Here is a 20,568-nt window from a genome sequence, read left to right as displayed (position 1 = left end):
CTTAAGATTCGATCGATTCTTAAGTCGTTTTTAAATTATTTTCACATTTACATAAAGTTGTATTTCCTAAGAAAAGCTAATGAGAAAGTGAGTGGAGATAGGAGAGTTTGAGGGTAAACAAAAAATTCTCAGTTTAACCTCAAACTGAGAACTATGGAGAAGAACTATGGAACTATGGAGGAACTATGGAACTAACTTTTCAGTTTCATTCTCAGTTCATATTAGAATTCAGTTTAGTTCAATTTGATTTTTAGATTAAATAAATATATCAAACGATCAATAAGTTTTATGTCTTTTTTAAGTCAAAAAGTCATTTATTGTCGCTTTTAGTATGTTATGAGCTTACTATTGTTCAATTTAAAAGGCGAATTTATATCAAAATTGACTGAATTATAACACTTAAGTAAAACGTAGAACATTGAAATGCAAATTTGTATGATCTTCTACTCACAGATTCAAAGCAGATATTAGTAGGTCTTTTTTTACTAAAGTACAGAAAAGAGCAGGACACGTTTAATCTTTATTGACTTGACAAATGACTTCGAAAAGAATAAGGATGATAGTTATTTGCTCGTTCCTGATTTTATCTCATTGTCTTTTATCCAAACGAGTGAGATCAAAGTAACGTTCATCTATTTAGTTTCCAAATAATTAATGAGCAGTTTCTAAGATTTAATAAATTAGCTTTTGTCTCCATACCTTCTTCAAAGAGATTAAATCGCTTTTACATGCAGAATGTTTTGTTTCAAATTCAGAAGCTATTTGCACATTTTAAAATTTAGATGAAAAAAAAGTAACTGTAAACGTCACGAATTAATTATCAGAATCAAACAATTGTAACAACACATTCTGAAGATACATTATGGTCTGACGTAATTGAATACCGTCTGCTTTGAAAATTTTCAATCGCAAACACATTTCAGATAGAAGGTTATGTTTTTATTTTTACGATGAGAAACATCTTTATTATACAGTAAAAATAAATTGATAGAGAGAAACATGGAATTAAACTTCTAAATGCGAAAATATTTATAATGAAGTGAAAACCGTCAAACACTGCTGTAAAAAGAAAACCCAACAATAAGAAAGAAATATCCAAAATCCAAAGCAGTTTTCTACTTTCATAGATGTTTTTCAAAAATAAATTTCATAACCTCAGATGTAACTCCACTTATTTAAAGAAAAGTCACCCATTGTCATTGTCTCCGTATCAAGAAACGGAATAAAAAATGAAGACTTACACCTCAGAATTGCTAAAGAGGATAATGGTCATCCCCTTTTGCCTAGATGAGCTGCTGAAAGAAGCGCAACATTATTTACAAAAAAAAAAATATGAAGTGTGCTAAGAGTTTAATGAATGCCTGGATTGATATGAATGGATTTAACAAGAAAAGTCAAATGCAAAAAATGTGGAGAAAATTGTCTAGAAATTCGGTTTTAAGAATTTAAAGGAAATTTTAATTAAAAAATATTGTAGTTATTCTCTTTCAAATAGAAATATTAAAATTGAAAGTATTAAAACTAGTTACCTGTATTATGTAAATAACGCTTTTCAATGCCTATGCTTTTAAACAAGGGTTTTCTCCTTTATCTACAGAGTTATCAAAGCTTATAAACATACCATGTCGAAGAGTACATTGACCTCGTATATCTATACCTTATATTTTAAGCAAAATAATGCCTTAAATTTGTTGTTAATAATACAAAGAATATTGTCGATAACATATCAGTGGAATATTAAATTTCTAGACAGGTAATGAAAAGATTGCTATACGCAGACATAAAAAAACAGAATTGACTAAAGAAAGCACTTAAGAGAAGTGCAAACAATGTAAGTATGCTAACTTTAAAGATTGTCTTTTTATAACTTTAACACTAATAAAATTTATCCTTTTTATTTTGAATATTACATTTTTCAAATAAACCAGTGTCATGCAATTGAAGTTCTGTGTCTGTTGAAATATATCTGTGTTAAAATTCGTAGGCCTGCAAACTGAAACAAAACATGTATATAGTACTAGTTAATGACAGTTCACGATAATATGGCAGTCAAAGAAATGGTGGAGCATAATTAGCTTTCCTGTTTAACAATGATGCCTTCTTCGGACTATTTTCTAAACTAAATTTAACCTTGAAAGAACGCATTTTAATGACACTAATAATATTAATTATTGAATTTTAATTTGGTGATGGTGCGAGTTTTGGCGTAGTGTGAAACCTGGCTCTTTATCAAAAGAGTATACGTGCTTGTTGAGCTTAACAAAACCGATGAACAGGATATATCAACCTATGACATGTGAGGAATAGATATGACATAAAAAAGATGGGTGGATAACAGGGGGGATTAACTTGACTCATCTGATATCGTAAGGTAACTTGGCTGTAAGGATTCCATATGATACTCCATATAAATGCTGTTTGGAACATTCATCTAGATTCCTCTTTCCACTGTACACTAACAGATCCTTTCCACGTTAGGATTCTATCCATCAGATCGCCATACCATGCTGAAGAAAATTACGGCTACTGGCCACGTCAATAACCAGGGCGGCAGAAGGACACAGTCTTCTCATGCACACAAAGAGAGAGAGGCAAACCTTGGATTTACATCGGTTTAGTGGTGTACGTTACCATGGAGTACATTTAGTAGGCAAAATCGCAAATACAATGAATATTATTACTAATATTCTAAATAAGAGTTTAATTAAAATTTTTATTTAGTACCGAACTCTCTTTGGGGTAAAATGTAAACGGAGTCATATTAATATAATTTGTATTGGAATTCTATATAAAATACTTTTCCTCCGTTAGAATGTACAGGAGAACTTGTCTTAATTTTAGTTTCAATATTTATTTTGAAATATTATTGTTATACCTTTATTATTTCTGGTAAATCCAGAATTTTGAGTTTTATGAATAGAGAAGGAGAAATCCTTTAAATAACCAGAACAATTTGTATATCTTTCTTTTAATTAATATTTGAGTTGATGATAAATTGCAGTACCGCTAGGAGTGAAAAATTTGTTCTATGTTAAGTGCAGTATATTCATCATCTAAGTTATTTAAACTGACGTATATAATAAATGCTTTTAGGTATAAGTGAATTAGATACAGGCAGGTTATTCGCTTGGGAAACTTTTCATGTACATTAAAATAAATTTGTATCTACTTTTTTCACTGATTCTAATTATAAAAAGTTGCTTACTCTTCGGTCTAATGAGATAATAATCATTTTTAAGTCGACTGGAAAGCATGAGAGTAAAGGTTTTAATGTTGCTGCTGTAAAGAGAACTATTTAGCCTGTTATTGACCACGTATTTCTTTTAAAAATAAATAGCTTATATAAGGGTGGGTGATACATTTATTTAACTCTTAATTTCCACGTGTGATATTTGTTGACTTATTACCTCTGGAAGTTTATTAACATTGAATTCAACACTACTAAATGGAATTAAAAGTTTTAAAATCAAGAAAACTGAAATTTACAGCAGATTATATAAGGTATCTCTCCCTCCTTCTTAGCGAGCTTTCGTTGTGTAGTGGTCTGCACGCTAGGCGCGTATTCCAGAGGTCCACGGTTCGATTCCTGGAGAAGGCGTTGCATATTTTTCATCTCTCCTTGCTTCCAAAAAATAACTGATATCCCTATAGTGGCGCCCAAATTAAAGGGTGGGGTGTTGATGATGATTCTCCTCATCCAGGATTTGGCGATTGGCTACCCTAAAAAGCCCCAGTCGCTCTTTAAAAGGGGGTATGTAAGGTATTTCTCTCGCCTTCTTATCGAGCCTTCGTGGTGTAGTGGTCTGCACACTTAGCGCGTTTGAGAGGTCTAGGCGTTGCTAATTTTTCCTCTTGCCTGCTTTCTAAAAATAACCTAATGTCTCTACAATTAAATACATACAATTCCACATAATTCACTTTGGAATTCTAAGTTAATGTTGGAAGTGAGGAACCTAAGAGCTGATAAGCGAATAATCGCTAGAGTTCGATGGCAGGAAACAACAAGAGAGAAGGGTAACTAACCCTTTATTATTTCAATAAGATTTAACAAAACTCCGCCTGGGAGTGTACAAGTAAAGTCCGCACTTTGGACTTGAACTTAAAAGACTAAGAATTAAACTAAAACTAAGATTAACTAAATAAGTATAGCCAAAGCTATCAAGGTTTAATTAGAGTTGGCCCCCTTAACTTATTTTACTACGAAGCTTAGCAAGGGCCTGAGTACGGCCGAGCGTAAAAACAGCTTTGAGAGAGAGAGAGCGGCCAAAAAGGCAGACGCGCGTAGTTCAGAAACTTCGATTCTCTCTCTGTCTCAGTAACTTCGTAGTTTAAATACCGCTCCTTCTCATTAAATATTCAGCAAGATTTCAAAAGTACGTTCTGGCCGGAAGTAGTAAGTTGAAGTTAAGAATTTGACAGGAAAGGAACTTTAACTTAAAATTTAACTGTTAATAAAATTAACATAATCCTTACAAGTTCACACTTTGAATAATGTTCGTCAGACTAAATACCCAACACTGTTTTATTAATAGTAAATACTACAGTGTGTGTTATTTTATACAGTCAAATTAATTTTACTTGCCATTTATTTACGTATATCTGGATTACACAAGTTAAATAATTATAGAAAAATTAAGGAAAAAGAAGAAATATGTTAGCAAAATAATAAAATTTTACATATTATTCAAATTAATCATATTCTAGTTTTTACCGCATTGCATCCTTCACATTTCCTTCATCTCGAATTCTCAGAAAGCTGTATATACTCTCCGCAGATATAATTATTTAAATACTCTTTTACGCTACAAAGTCCGTAATCCGGACTCTTTGGGATTTCGGCGATTCCGGATTAGGGGTTTTTCCGGATTATAGATCATCAATTTAAATTTGGTAAGATGGCATGCAGAAATTATACAATTCAAAATATGAAATGAAATAAAGAGCAATTATGATCTAAAGGGTACCAAATTTTACAAAAAAAAAAAAGCTTAATATTTATTTGTTTACTTTATTAAACATTTCTTTCATTTAAAGGGTACCAAATTTTACAAAAAGAAAATGCTTAATATTTATTTGTTTACTTTATTAAACATTTCTTTCAATGCAAGTTGTTTAAGTTGCTTCGTTTTTTGTGCTAATACTTTCCCTTTAATTCTATAAACAGACATAATTTCTTGTTCAGTTACAAAGTTCCACTGTTCAAATCCTGTAATACTGTGCCGAGAATACCGACTAACTTGTCAATCGAAATTTTTTCGTTTTCACTAATCTCTTTGTCACTTTCTTCATGCCTTTATCCCTTTTTTGCAGCAATTCCACTTTTTGTTTGACTGACATCGAAACATGCTATCGCTTTGTAGCTTCTTTGTAGCTCCAGGATTGGAAACTGTTTTTGACATAATCGAAAGTTCAAGCTTAATTTTTATAAAATTGCTCTAACAGTCTGCAAAAGATAATAAGCCGGATCCAATTAGAAGATTAAGAAACAGCACAATCTGCAACATTAACTTAAATAGATAATTAGATAATTTTAGCCTAGCTATACATTAAACGCGCATGCGTAAACGCATAATACGTTTACGCATGCGCATAAATTTTGTAGCTTTGAGGTCCGGATTATGGACGTCCGATTAAAGACTTTGTACTGTACTAGGTTAAAATGTGGTGAATAAATTACTATAAAGCCCATAATTTACAAGATATTTTGCCAGTGTAGATTACTAATGTGCTTTGATCAAAACGGGTATTCTCAGAATTGATATTTAAAAGTATAAAGGATTTTGTTTTGTTAGCTATTAGATCACCTATCATATAGTGGTCACTTTTCAGTCAAACGTATTTAAAATTCTTGAACTGAGGAAATTGATTTCTTAAATTTTACTACATCTTTCAAAGTATTGGAGGGGTGATTAAGCGCAATAAAATATGTACTTTTTGTATAGGAATATTTGGTCTAAACTCTAAAGTACAAAAGCAAAAAATAACACGGGAGGAAAAACTATTTTATTTACAAAATCAATGCAATGTGCTTCATTGCAACAATACAGTATCACCAGAAGTGTTCAAAATTGCAACCACTAATAGTAATACGAACTACAGCTTTGACTGGCTGCCAATGCATTGAAAAGAGACAAAACACTTCCTCTCTTTTGTTAGGAGGTGTTGATAGAAAGCACTAGCGCGCCGGGCAAATCCGATGCATCAGCGGAAGAATATTATTCACAACTTTGATTTCGAGAGTCATAAGTGTGAGTTTTCTTAGTCTTCTAAATAAGAATTAATTACATTCACATACTATAACTCAATTTTTAACTGAGCAGTGATATGTGATATATAATATATGAAAATGAATGTCTCTATGTATGCTACTCGAAAAAAAAATAGTATTTCTTACATGATTTATTACTATAGATCTTAGATATGTACAGTGAATTACAAAATTTGGTAAAATTATAGTAGAGAACTGATATTTTCCCTTTACCTACAAAGAGGAGAATCTATATTTTGACTAGATTTTAATATTGGAACTCTGCATCCTGCAGAATAAAATCTCCGTTTAAATAAAATATATAATTTGCTTTAATTAATAACTTAAGAGGAAACATTTGCAGAGATATTCAAAAACAAATTTACCGATTTAAAGCATCTTAACGGACATGTTTTCTATAAAAAATCAGGAAAATTTGAGCTAAAATTTAGAGGATAATTATAAGCTGTTCGCTTTTGAAAATTATTTGTCATGTATTCGAAAAAGTAGCATTTGTTATTAGCTTTATGGGTGTTATGTTGAAAGCATTTTTAAGCATATAACAGCAAATTTTACGCAAAATGTACGGAATTTTTTTAAAGTTAATTAAAGAATAATGGACATTTTACGAGTATCTGCAACGAAAAGACCACGAATTACACGTCTTTTCTACCAAACAGCGAAAAGCTTGAGTATTGAAACTATTTTAATAAGATTCCTCATTTTAGAATATTTGTAGTTAGATATATATTCTTGGTATTTGAAAGCAAAGTTTAGAATTGTTATTTTCGAGCAACCATGACACTAACGTATATTTTAACATATCAAAGTTTTGACCCACTTCGAAGAAAAGTTCATTCTGTCGAAGAAGTCTCTACCACTGTTTTATCTCATATCCTTTTATTTATTTTGACTTTAGGTTCATTAAAAGAAAATCTAAATTTTAAAACTTTTTCAAAACTGATACTCCAAGGAAAATAGGATATTTAAAATGCAGGTACATAGAAAAGCCATCATATTGCATTAATTTGCTTTAAGAATTAAAAAAGAGGCGTTTAAATTACGGAGAACAATCAGACAAATGAAAAACATATTTTACGTTTTAATATCGAATTGAATTTCCGTTCCATTCATATGACAGCTAACTTATTATAGAGTGCAAAGTTTCATTTGTCATTTTAGAAACATCATTCTGAAGTTAAAAGTAATTTAAAAATTTCACCTTCTTTTAGAGCATATTATTTTAAGATTACATTCTTTAAATTATACATTGTATATATTATATGCCACGGCGATTAAGGGCATTTAGATTTACTCCATAAGCATTTAGAATATTTTATTTATGAAATCTAAATGATTGGTTTCTACATTTTCTAAGCTTTTCTAATAATTCTTTAAATTCACCACTTTCTGGCACCGAGATTACTGTAATGTATAAATCGCGTGCGGAGAGAAATAGTTCTAATTGAATTTTGTTCCACTGCGCCTTAAGGAATTAGATGGAATTCATCATCACAATTTTTTTTTTTTTGATGATATCTTTTCGCAGTGGCGAGACAGAAAAGAATATTAACGGAGATACGATAAACATTACCTCCAACATTAATTGTTAAGAACTATTCTGTAATTAAAATTACTTTATTTAATAAGAGTTAGCACTTAAAGTAGTTGGTCTCATGCACATTAAATGATTTTAAGCATCCTACCTGTGGCTCCAAGAAATAGTACGCTTATTGTTCTTAACTTACGGATGATGAATTATAGTCAAGAAAAGAATGAAACGCAACTAACGCCTTGAGCTTTTTAAGGGAGGTGAAAATGAGAGGCATTTGTTAATGTTGTTTCGGGGAAAAGAATACATTTTCATAATGAAATTATTTTCCTTCTGGGTAACTAGTTTTGTGCGTGCATTCCTGTCTTAATTGCTTAATATTTGCTTTTTTTCAGCTCAGTTTGTTAATAGAATAAAAATTATATGACGCATGATTTTTGCTTTAAAACTAGCTAAATATTTTCAGCAAAGTTAAGTACTTTTAAACCTAAAGTACCATTTTTAGATCAAAATCCTTTGTAGTTTCCTTTGTAAAATGCATACTGATCTTTTAATTTTTATTAGTCTTAAATCGAAGAATATTTCCTAGTTCCTAATAGTTATTATTATTTATAAATGCGACTTTAATTTCGCTTAAAAGGTAATAATTTAAATTAATTAGAATTTATATTATTTATTAAGTATTTATCAGATATTAAAAAGATTAAGTGCAGCGGTTTGCAACTTAGTTCAGTTAGTGTGTTTAAACTTAACGATGCAAAAATGACAAGCTTTCAATGCAAATTACAATTCAAAAACCTCTTCAGATATTTATAAAAATTATAAATTAGATACTGTAAGAATTAGATAAAAAATAGGTATTTATTAAAATTCAAAATATATGAGAGATAAAACTATTAAGAGTGCATATATGGGGTGCAGCAGAAATAACTTCCACATTTCAAAGAGGACTAAAAAATGCCACGAGGTATCATCAGAAACTTTTTATTTCCTAAATGTAGGTTTATAACATTTTTTTGTTATTTAAATTTGCCTTGACGGCTGATACATATTTGAAGCCGTTTTCAATCTCTCTTTCTAGCAAGCCGAGAGAAATTTCTTCACTTTCTTTTTGAACAGTTTCCTCTGGCTGGTCCAAAGACTGAGATCGATGTTTAGAAACATAGGCCTTGAGGTACTCCCAAAGAAAAAAATCACGGAGACTTAAATCAGGCGAGCGCGGTGACCACGGCACGGCCTCACGTAAGGACCTGGAACGTTGTTTGCAAAATATGCGTGAACGATGTGCTGTATGGACCGCAGTTCCACTTTTTTGGAACAAGAAATCCTCTAGGTTGTATTCCTATACTCTTTAATTTTTGGACGCAGAAAATTGTCCAACACGATAAATTATCGGTTAGAATTCACATTAACTGTGACTACCCCCTCTTAAGAAAATAAGGTCCAGTAAAAATAAGTCCAGAAAATAAGGTCCAGTGGTAAGAAAATAAGGTCCAGTGGTAAGAAAATAAGGTCCAGTGGTAAGAAAATAAGGTCCTATAGGCAGTAGATAGTCTCCCAATCTATACTGAGGCCTTACTAGTGAATATTAAATACTACCACATATACACAATTCGTATAACTAAAATAATTTTGTGAATATACCGAGATATAGTACCGAGAGCTCATTCAACATGGGAACAACCCGATTTCTATCAATGATGCCCGCGTTGGAAAGAATTCTGCAGATTTTTGATGGTCTGAAAGCATTTTATTAGAAAAAAAATGTGCCCATCAACAATATAAAACTTGTTTACTGATTTAACGGGTGAGCTATACTTGTGGTTTGTCCACGGACAGCTTGCACTAATTAACAGGACCATCCCGGTAATTGAAAAAGATAACACTACAGCTTTTGAGATTGCTGAAGCTCATAAACCTCTCAAAAGAAACCTGACAGAAAGAAAGGCTTCACACTTTATCCACACTTCACACTTTATTTATACAAAGAACATCTACAGGAGTCTAGATGAGCAAGTCCGTAACAGTGTAAAAGAAGGACTTGATGGCTTTTATGAAAGATGCATTGCATACCTGGACTCTGGGAGAATAGTTTTGGAAACGATAAAAAGTTTTCATGAGTCACTCTGACCAAAACAAATGCTGTTTATTGTTGTTGTAAAACGCCGAACTTTCTCCTGAAATTATTAATAGCAGTCTTCTTGACATACCCGATATGGAAATGAACAATGATCAGCTGTTTGATGAAGTTGTGCTTGCTAAGGAGTATTTGCAGTCAAACTGGGCACATAGGATGTAAGAAGAGACTACCAGAGATTTGCTTATTTCAAGTAAAGAAAAATGGCTCAGGCTGTTTGGTCACTTCAAGGAGAATTACATAGCAGCCCCCAATCTGATCAAGATTGTTGAGTATACCTTCTGCTTACTTAAGACATAAGCACCAGTTAAGAGAGTATTTTCGTTGATGAACAACGCATAGACTGATGATAGGGGTTTGATGAAGGAATCTAAGGTTAAATGCTTGATGGCATGTAAAATTAATATCAGATTAGCTTGTAAAAATTTTTACAAGATTAAAACCAAAAAAGACTTTCTAAAAAAGTTATTGCCAATGAAAAGTACATGTAAATATTGCTCAGTTTTATTCCTCATTCAAAGTGTTTGTTCTTACTTAAGCAACTTATAAATAGTAAGATGTAAGAAATAAAATGTTTAAATTTGTATGCTTGTGTCATTTATTATTACCACTGGTTTAGCTTCCTAATCAGTAACCATTTATTAATAGCCTTGAGAAAAAAAAAACTACCCTCTAAAACACTCTAAAAACCCGCCAAGGGTTTGTACCTTTACAGCATTTAGCGATTTTTCGCTCTTACCAAGAAAGCGTTTTCTTGGTGGTTTCATTCTCTGGAAAATCGTAGCAATACTTAACAGATGCTTAAAATGTAAATGAAATAAATTTTAAATGCATAAAAAAGGATATATTTAATTTAAATAAATGAACTATGATTAATTTAAATCTCTAATATATATAAATATTTAAAAAAATGATATAAAAGCTACGAAAATATTATTGTTAACGAAATATAATTAGCTGAATGCTTTGCATTACATTAATTACTATGCAAAGCGTCTAATCAGGTAACATCTATGCCAATGATATAAAGAGAAATATAACAGAAATAAGTATTTGGAATAATAACAGAAATAAGGTATAATAATTTGGTGACAAGTAATAAGTAATAAATACGCTTTTTCTAAAATAAGGATTGGATATCTTTTATTCTACTATTAAGCAACCGGATCACATTAAAAATGGCTCTAATACCTCTAAAAATAGATATCGTCGTAAAGGTGCTTTGAGATAAAAATATGAAGACGTGCATTGTCAGTATCATCAATAAGAGGGTAATTTGAAATAACATGCATCAAAAACATTTCGTAATACAAAAAATTTATTTTACTTAATCGCATTTATTTTGAAAACTAAAATGAAATATATGAAATTACTGTTATTAATTTCCCGTAAGCATTTCACTCATTTGATGTAAAGAGATATTCTTATGTAAAGATGTCTAAAATATGGTTAATACATTTTTTTCATGGTTTAGATGTCTTGCCAGAATTCGAAGCTGTCCTGGGCTCTACAGCTCACTTGCCATGCCAAGTACCCCAGCGCCCTCCAGAGAGCGGTATCAAATGTATCTTTTGGTACAAGGATGATGAAGTGATGTCCGTCTATACTGTTGATGCTAGAGAAGGAGGTACTCATTCCTTGCACGTTCCTTCTGACAAACTCCGAAGTAGAGCAACATTTGATCCAAGTCCTTGGCCTCCTGTATTGAAGCTGGTATCTGTAAAAGAAGGTGATGCTGGGGTGTACTACTGCCGAGTCGATTACAGATGGGATAGAACTTATATGTATACAGTAGTCCTCAAAGTAATAGGTAAGTATTGTAGATTCCAAAATGTCCTAACACATGTTATTTAACATACGAGTACAAACATGTCTTAAATTGCCGTTGTTTTAAGGATTCTTTGACAATCAGTCTAATACTGCTACTAAAAATCACAAACATGTTTTATTTCGCTACACTACCACGGCCTTTACGTAGGCTGGTAAAATTCTGATTCACAGACCTTGCCTAATTTATCATTTACGTAGCTTGGTGATTTGCGAGTCTTCGTTGATGATGTACGAAATTATTAATTTATCTTTCGAGTTGCAGTAGAACATTGCGTAACAGGCTGAGCAATAAAAGCAATGTATGGACTTCTTAAAAATTCATACCTTGATTTAATTTTTAGCAACATCTAACTGATACATTGTATAATAAAATATATTATGATTTATACATAGCTAGAAGGGTACATATATTTGTCATCTAACTAAAACAGATTGTCACAAGGTATCTAACTGACACTTATTTATAGATGCTTTTTATCATTAAGTTTTCTCATTCCTTACTACGTGCCTTCGTGGTGTAAGTAGACAGCTTGTCTGTCTAGCACCCGGAGAGGGCATTTCTCATTTTTCACGTTTCTTTGCTCTCAAAAAAACCTAACAGACTGTAATTAACGAAACATTTTCCTAATGTCATACATTATGTTAACTGTTTTGCTTTGCTTTCATTGCATTTCAGTAGGGAATATTGTTTTTCCATGCAGATGCGATATACTTATAAACTCTACTGGTTTGTCATTCAGCAAAATCACTTATTTTATTTACACATCTGACATAAGCACGAATATATATTTTAATACATATTTCCTGTGAACATCTTTATTTTATTCCAGAACTTCGACATCTTTCAAACAATAAGGTACTGAGTTTATCTTAGGATGTTCCTAAACTTAGTTATAGACAAACTCGTCTTAGACTGGTTTCTTAATTGAAATAGATTGCAGCATTATTATTCAAAACGAGCCATGTTTGCATCAATCTAAAAGGTTAATCTGCTTTTGTGTCTTGTACAGCGTTGCACAATTTCTTCATTTTACGATGAAGTCCGTCATGTCTCGATCGCTCTGAAAAAAATAAAATTTTTTGACTACTCAATGATACCTTTCAGATTGCTTTTGATTACGCTCATTTTTCGAAATCACTGCTTGTAAACGTAAACATCGATCAGCTGTGTGCATCTGTATCGGACTAAATCAAAATGTCAGTTTATATTTTTACGTACATATGCATATTTTTAAATATAATAATTTGTTTTGCTTTTGTAATACTTTTTGTAATCCTAACTGGTGTCAAAGTTATAATAATTTTTAATAGTTCAGAATGGCAGCAAAAAGAAAAAAAAATGAAGAACAAAAACATTTAAAATAAAATGTATTATACAAGTTCTTTTTTCAAATGTTTCTTTTTACTAAATAAGAAAGTACGTAATTATTACTTTTGGAATACTGCCAGGTGCAGCTACACGTGCAGCATTTTTTTAAAGTTTTCGCCCCTCTTTCTTTGCCATTTTTTTCTCTCCGTTTTTCTGAATCGTATATTAATCATGATGCCGATGTACGGCTAACGCTAGAAATAATAACTTAAATAACAATATAATAACTAAATAAAGAGATAACCAAAATAGGCAACTTATGCTTTAAAACTGCTTCATCTGATGTTTTTAAATCCAGCACCAAAACAATTCAGAGAATCCAAATCATAAAATCAGGTCTTAAAAATAAGACTTCTAAAATCCTATGGAGTCTATTGTTAGAACAGGGGTCCTCAACCCTTTTGTTCCTAAGAGCACATTCTAGAATATCTGTTGGACTGCGAGCACCATTTACTTTTTTTATGGTAATTTTTTTTATGGTGAATAGTCAGATTGAATTAATAATATATGCCCATAAAAAAAGTCGCGCTTTGCTTTGTGCGGTATCTATGTTGAACGCAACTTCTATTTCTCTAAAAATGAGAAAACCTTTACATAGAATTATTGAAAACTAAAACTTTTTATTGCGATCGCACAGCACACGTTAAACGATCGGAGGGCGTCATGGTGTCCAGGGGCATAGGATTGGCAACCGCTGTATTAGAATCTTCAAATTGACAGTTTTAAATATATAAAAATAACGATTTACCTTTTTCCCAAAATAAAAGTTTAAAAACTTCCCAAAATAAAAATTTAAAAAGATTCCATTTTAAATTACTTTACAAATCTTTGCTATCCACAGCTTCAAAACAAAGAAAAATTAAATATTTTAATATTCTCAATTGTTTTCAGGTCTGAATTAATACTTCTGTGGGTTAACAGTTCAGATAAATTTTGTGAATAAATATACCAAAAGAATAAAAAAAAGGCTAAAGCTTTCAGATTTTATATTACACCCACACGAGCGTTTTTTAAACTTTTTTTGTGTTTCCTTTATTTATTAAATATCATGTTCTTCGCAATATCATATTCTAAACAATGAAATTCAATTCAACAGCGATAGAACAAAATATCTAGAAAGAGCATATCTTTAAAATTTCCGATACACAGTCTTACGCGGTGGAGATAAAAATGCTTTTATTTCGTATGGTGTTGCCGTTGCTCGCTTTGAAATCGTTCAGTTTGTTATTAAAAATTCGTTAAAGGTTTACAAAATATGAGATAATAAAACAAATTCCAAATTTGAGCTTCCAGATGCTCACAGTCAAGTTGAAGATTACATTATTCACAACTGGATGTCTCTAGGTACCATTGTTTTTTCACAGCGCGAGAAACATACATACATACATTCAGATTCTTCATTATTTGATTTCTTTAAATATAATGCAGGGCTCTAATATTTGGTGCCACTAATTTGAAAATTGAAACGCCGTTTTATAATGGACGACACAAAATCCAAAACGAAATTAATAGTCCTTCTGGGCAAACTGTCCCTTTGGGCTACTAAATAAATAAACAGAAATTTGTTCAATTTTTTTAAATTCTTTTTCGCAACTCCAAGCAGTAATAAATTTTACAGCTAAAGATGTCCGGAGCAAATCATTTGGATACTTTTATCACTTTGGTTTCCAAATATAAAGAATATATCGAATATAAGAAAGTATAGGAGCATTTAACACTGCGTCCATGGCACACACATTCGCCTTTTCTATTAATGATATTTAAATCATCCATTAAAAACAAATTACAAAAATAAATGAAGTGCACATGTATTAATTTTCTTTCTGCCATCTACCCTTATCGGAATAGTGTTATATGTTTTGTTCTGAAGCATGTGTTGCTTGTTTTAATTGTTGATTGAATTTTCAAAACAAGATGAACATCTTTCTGAAATTGAACTGCTTAAACATACAGGTTAATTATTAATAGTAATTTCTGCTAATTATACGTATTTTTATCTGCTGATTATAAATGATTTCGAGTTAAATGTGAACGCCGTCTCTAGTATTACCTCAGTTAGTTGGGAGTATGCTGCATACGCTAAGACTTTATTGATATTAGTTTCTGAGGTAGTCTGCAATTTCCTCTTGCAAATTTTCTGTAAGGCTTCATTATTCGTCTTTCATCGTTTTCTCATATTGAAATTAGCTTCCTTCAGTATAAGTCTGATAATATTATCAGGCTTTTCTATGGCTTCTTCTTCATTACCTGTTCTTTCAATTCCTGATAGAGACATGTAAGCACAGATCTAAGAAAGTAAACGCATTTCGAATATTTTTATTCATATGTTTGTGTGTATACATTGAAAGTTCCTCTTAACATAAAGCGGCGGGATTTGCTTCGACAATAACTCTGGTTATATAATAAGATTTCATAAATGGTTTCTAATTCTTTATTTAACTAAAGAAACTTTACAGCCTTTTCCTTCATCTAAGGCAATATTCATAAAGACCTGCTCTATAGTTAGGCTGTCGATATCGAGTAAGCATGTTTAGTAATGCTGGTTAAAGGTCTGGACCCAAATCCAAGTAATCAGTTAATAAAACGCAGTCCTTAACACGAGATGCGGCATCATAAGGAGTTCGCAATATAGAGGTATTATTGTCCTGATGCGACTAAAAGATATCTGAGGTCAAAATCTTCTTTTTCTGTAATTCTTTATATCGATCATGGAGGGTAGAATCAATCTTGAATTTTCTGAGCAAGTTTTAGATGCATTTAACCGTAAGTACCATATTACTTCTTCATTCATTCAAAAGCTATTTGCGGGAAATCGCACCTTGTATCTAGTATCTTTAGACTTTAAAGTACTTCGAAATTTTTGAAATATTGGATCCCCTTTTTACATATCATTTGTTTTGACATTCAACTTTAATATCTCTTATAGTTAACTAGCGAAAGTTTCTTAATAAAATGTTGTAAGGATCTTAAGTTTTACTAACGTTTATTTTATTTTAAATCTTTACTATCACTTCTTATTTTCTACTTCCGGCCAGAATTATAAGCGTGAAGGTTTTTATGCAAAGTTTGTCTGGCGAACGCCAAGTATTTAAGTGTGGCCTTTTTGCCAAGCGAAAGAGAGAGGAAGCAGTGAGTTCGAAGCAGGCCGCTTACCTTAGAAGTTACGCAGTTGCTATTTGCCTTCCAGGCCAGAGGTTTTAATCCTCTTGATAAATTAAACGTATTGTAGTGTTCACAGTCTCTGTGCTACATACGCTTCCTGTTATTATAAGGCCAATCTTCCACGTATATTATTCTAAAGTTAAATTAGAGTTTAGTTTTATTTTGATATCTTTTACGTTAGACCCCGAGTGGAGGGTCATTGTATTCCGAAGTACGGAAGTCATTGTATATAAAGAAAAATAAAGGGTTTTGTATACCCTTCGTCTGTATCCTGTCTACTTACTACAATTAGTGAACATAGCTTTAGTAAGCTCTCTGTTCCTAGTCAGGTCATTGTATGTTTCCGAAGAAGGTTAGAAAAAACATTGAACCTGATAGTGGCGCCCAACGTAGAAGAATAACCATGGCCGAGTTTCAAGAAGAACCTGTGCTGCCTGCAGAAACGGCTCAGAATCCAGAAATGCCAGCTGCTGGCCTGGAAGGATTTGGGTACATCGTCCAGACCATGCGCGCTTCGATGAAACCAGAAGCAACATTTAATGGAAACTCACCGGTAACCAGTTTTTTGGAAAAATTGGATGACCACTTCATGCTCTACCCCGTGCACGAGTTTCAAAAAGTTACCTTAGCTACCAGCGCTTTGAGGGGCCAAGCGCTTAACTGGTTCAAATGTATCGGCAGAAGTCTCTTGGGTCAAGCAGGAAGTCCCACCTATACTTACGAAAATTTCAAGACTGCCCTACTAAAAGCCTTCCCTGTTGTAAGGGATCGTGCGAAATTAGAAACAGAACTTTTCAGTATATATCAACAAAGAATGGAAAACCTCTCGAGCTTTATTTTAAGAAAAATTCACGTTTTCAAGCTCTTGTATGGAAACCGTCCGGATCCTGAAATAATTCAAGTGATTTTGCCGAGGTTACTACCCCAAGTGCAAGACTTTATTGAATTACGAAATCCGACTACACTGGAAAAGTTATTTGAGCTAGCAATCCAGTTTGAAAGTAGAAGAACGGCGGACGTCGAAAGAAGACGCCAATATCAACAGCGAAACCAATTTGGTACGCCAAGACTACAGCAAACTCAAGCACATGGCTACGGAGAAAAAGCGAATCAGTGGGTAGGGAAACCCGAGCATTCAAAAACAGCCGGCGAACGTCGACAGTTCAATAGCAACCCAGGAAAAAAGTCTCAAGGCCAGTGGAGAAAGAAGGAAAGCACGGAAAGGAAAAAGAATTTAAACTAAAACGGATTTCTGCTGACGAGAGGGTGCGGAAATCCGAAGGCCACGAAAATCCCTCTTCCTACAAGTTAAATACAGTAATGGTGAAAAATTTAACTCTTCCGAAGATTGAAGTCTTGGTAAATAATATCCCGGCCACCGCACTCCTGGATACCGGCGCGCAGTGTTCCTGTGTGGCAGAAGTTTTTTTTAGAAAGTATTTTCGCAAATACCGCATATATAATGCGGATAATACGACAGTATTAGCGGCGCAAGGAGAAGAATGTAAGTGCGTAGGTAAAGTACCTTTATATATCCGTATCAAGGACGAACAAGTAAAGGTGATGTTTTTTATAGTAAAGAATTTGCAAGCACATTTAATCCTAGGAATAGACTTTCTTTCAGACGCACAAGCTACACTGGATTTTAATGAAGCGTCCCTTAGGCTGACAATGAAACCAGTGCGTGTAGAAAAGGTTGAACCGCCAAGGTTAAATCTTGACCACCTGCCTAATGACGAGCAAGATAGAATCCGACAAGTGGTAAGTGAATTTGCTTCCTTATTTAGTGATATTCCAGGATTTACTCAGGTTACTAACCATAGTATTGACACCGGAGATGCATTGCCGGTTCGTCAAAAACCATACCGGTATGATAAGAATAAGGAAAAAATTATAGAATGGCATATTACCGATATGCTACGTAAAAAGATCATAACGCCCATCTCAAGTAGTTATGCTAGCCCGGTGGTTTTATGTAAGAAAAATAATGATTATCCTTTGGAGCATCCAAAAAGGTGGAGATTCGCTATTGATTACCGTAAATTAAATTCCATAACGAAATATCCGGTATATCCGTTACCGATCAAAGAAGAAATTTTAAGGAACATAAAATCAACCAAATTTATGACGACTTTAGACTTAACGAATGGTTATTTTCAAATAGGGGTCAGGCCTGAGGACGTGCCTAAGACTGCTTTTATAACCAAGTCTGGCACTTATGCATTTTTGCGTATGCCGTTTGGCCTTTCTGGGGCCCCAGCAACATTTCAGCGATGCATGGACATTGTGTTAAGACCTGTTCTTGGAAAGTCCACATTTATCTATTTAGATGATATCATTATTACTAGTGATAATCTCGACCAACATATACAGGATTTAAGACAGGTGTTTTCTTTATTAAATGAGGCCGGTCTAAAAGTTAATGTCGAAAAGTGCAAATTTGCAGCCCCTGAATTAAAATATTTAGGTTACAAAATATCGCAAAAAGGAATCGAGACAGATGAATCAAAAATAATCGCTGTACAAAAGTATCCGACTCCAAACACGGCAAAGAAGCTCTCTTCTTTTCTAGGACTTTGTTCATATTATAGGTCCTTTATAAAAGATTTTGCGGCTATCGCTGAGCCATTGTTAAAATTAAAAAGTAAAAAGGCAAGATTCTCGTGGATGGCCGAAGCCAATAGTGCTTTCGAAAAATTAAAACAAGCATTAACGCAAGCCCCTGTGTTGAAATTTCCTGAAAAGGATGAAAATTTAGAAATTTCAGCGGATGCTTCGGATTATGCGGTAGGAGCGGTACTTTCGCAAAATCAGCAGCCCGTGGCATTTTTTAGCCGAACTTTAAATCAAACACAAAGAAACTATTCCGCGACCGAGAGAGAGGCACTTGCAGTTCTGTTAGCAGTGCAAAAGTTCCGAGTCTATTTTGGAAAGGCGCCGATAACAGTATATTCTGATCATGCGGCGGTAACTAGATTGTACTCAGGGAAAAATTTATCCCCAAGGTTAATAAGATGGGCACTCAAGCTGCAAGAATATAATCTGGTAATCAAGCATACCCCCGGAAAGGAAAATATCGTAGCAGATGCCCTATCACGAATTAAATTAGACGAACAGGGTAATACCGTAAAAGTTGCAATGCTGACAGCGTGTACAATAAATTCCCGAGAAACTGTAATAACCGAACTGGGTAAGGATCCTGAGTTTGGAAGTATTTATGAGTATTTGAAGGATCCTGAAAATTTTAGCCACCAAGATATTGTGGCGATAAGAAATAGGGCGGCCCATTACGAACTAATAGATGGTCTATTATTTTATACAAAAACTACGAATTCCAACAACGAATTTCGACCTGTTATCCCAGCTAGTCTTAGATTAAATATCCTGCAAGAGCTCCATGACAACCCTTTAGCTTCTCATGCTGGTATTCGAAAAACTATCCAACGCGTACGCGAGGCAGTCTACTTTCCTGAACTGCAAAAGTTAACAAGGGCGTATGTCCAGTCCTGCCCAACATGTCAAGCCGTTAATTATATTAATTTCCGCCCGGCCGGGTTTCTAAATAGTATTAAATCCGAATTTCCAAATGAAATAATCGGCATCGATTTATTGGGCCCTTTCCCAAAAAGTCAGTTAAACAAAAGTCGCTATCTCCTTGTTATGGTTGATCATTTTAGTAAATGGACCGAAATTGTTCCCTTAAAACGAGCCTCCGCGAAATTAGTTACCGATTCTATTTTAAATAAATATATTTTAAAATACGGGGCGCCCCTAAAAGTTATATCGGATAATGGTCCTCAATTTGTAAGTAATATATTTGAAGACATGTGCAAAAAACTGGGCATACGTCATTTAAAAATGGTCCCGTATCGGCCGCAATCAAATATAGCGGAACGGGTCAACAGAAATATAGTGAAAATTATCCGTAGTTATGTTAAAAATTTTCATAAAAGCTGGGATAACTATGTCAATGAATTTGCTTTCGCCCTTAGGACCGCAAAACATGATACAACGGGAAAAACTCCTGCTGAGTTATTTCTAGGCAGAAAGATTATAACACCGTTAGATAAATTATTTTATGTGCAACAAAGAGCCCCAGAATTTAAAATGGGTGATATAGAAAAACTAATTAAGGAGGCAAAGAAGAATACTGAAGTAGCACAGAGAAAACAAAAATTGTATTATGACTTGAAACGACGGGGAGTAACTTATAAAGTAGGGGATGAAGTACTAAAAATTAAGCATTCACTTTCTTCAGCACCAGAAGATAA

At 33.1% G+C, this 20,568-nt stretch overlaps 1 protein-coding gene across 8 annotated transcripts in view; it reads left to right on the top strand.

Moving 5' to 3' along the window:
* LOC118200382 (adhesion molecule nephrin-like) overlaps positions 1-20,568 on the top strand; it is a 513,425-nt gene that overhangs the window by 143,570 nt on the left and 349,287 nt on the right. For all 8 annotated transcript variants that reach the window (XM_085817483.1, XM_085817484.1, XM_085817481.1 and 5 more), the window contains one exon: positions 11,411-11,746. In XM_085817483.1, the coding sequence (XP_085673609.1) occupies positions 11,411-11,746 (336 nt within the window). The remainder of the gene's footprint in view (positions 1-11,410; positions 11,747-20,568) is intronic.

This window comes from Stegodyphus dumicola, chromosome 5, assembly GCF_044657685.1.
Source record: "Stegodyphus dumicola isolate Sdum_Otavi_A_Nest chromosome 5, ASM4465768v1".
NCBI classification, from domain to species: domain Eukaryota; kingdom Metazoa; phylum Arthropoda; class Arachnida; order Araneae; family Eresidae; genus Stegodyphus; species Stegodyphus dumicola.
The sequence above is the reverse complement of the archived record's forward strand: the minus strand, read 5'-3'. Positions and strand labels throughout refer to the sequence as shown.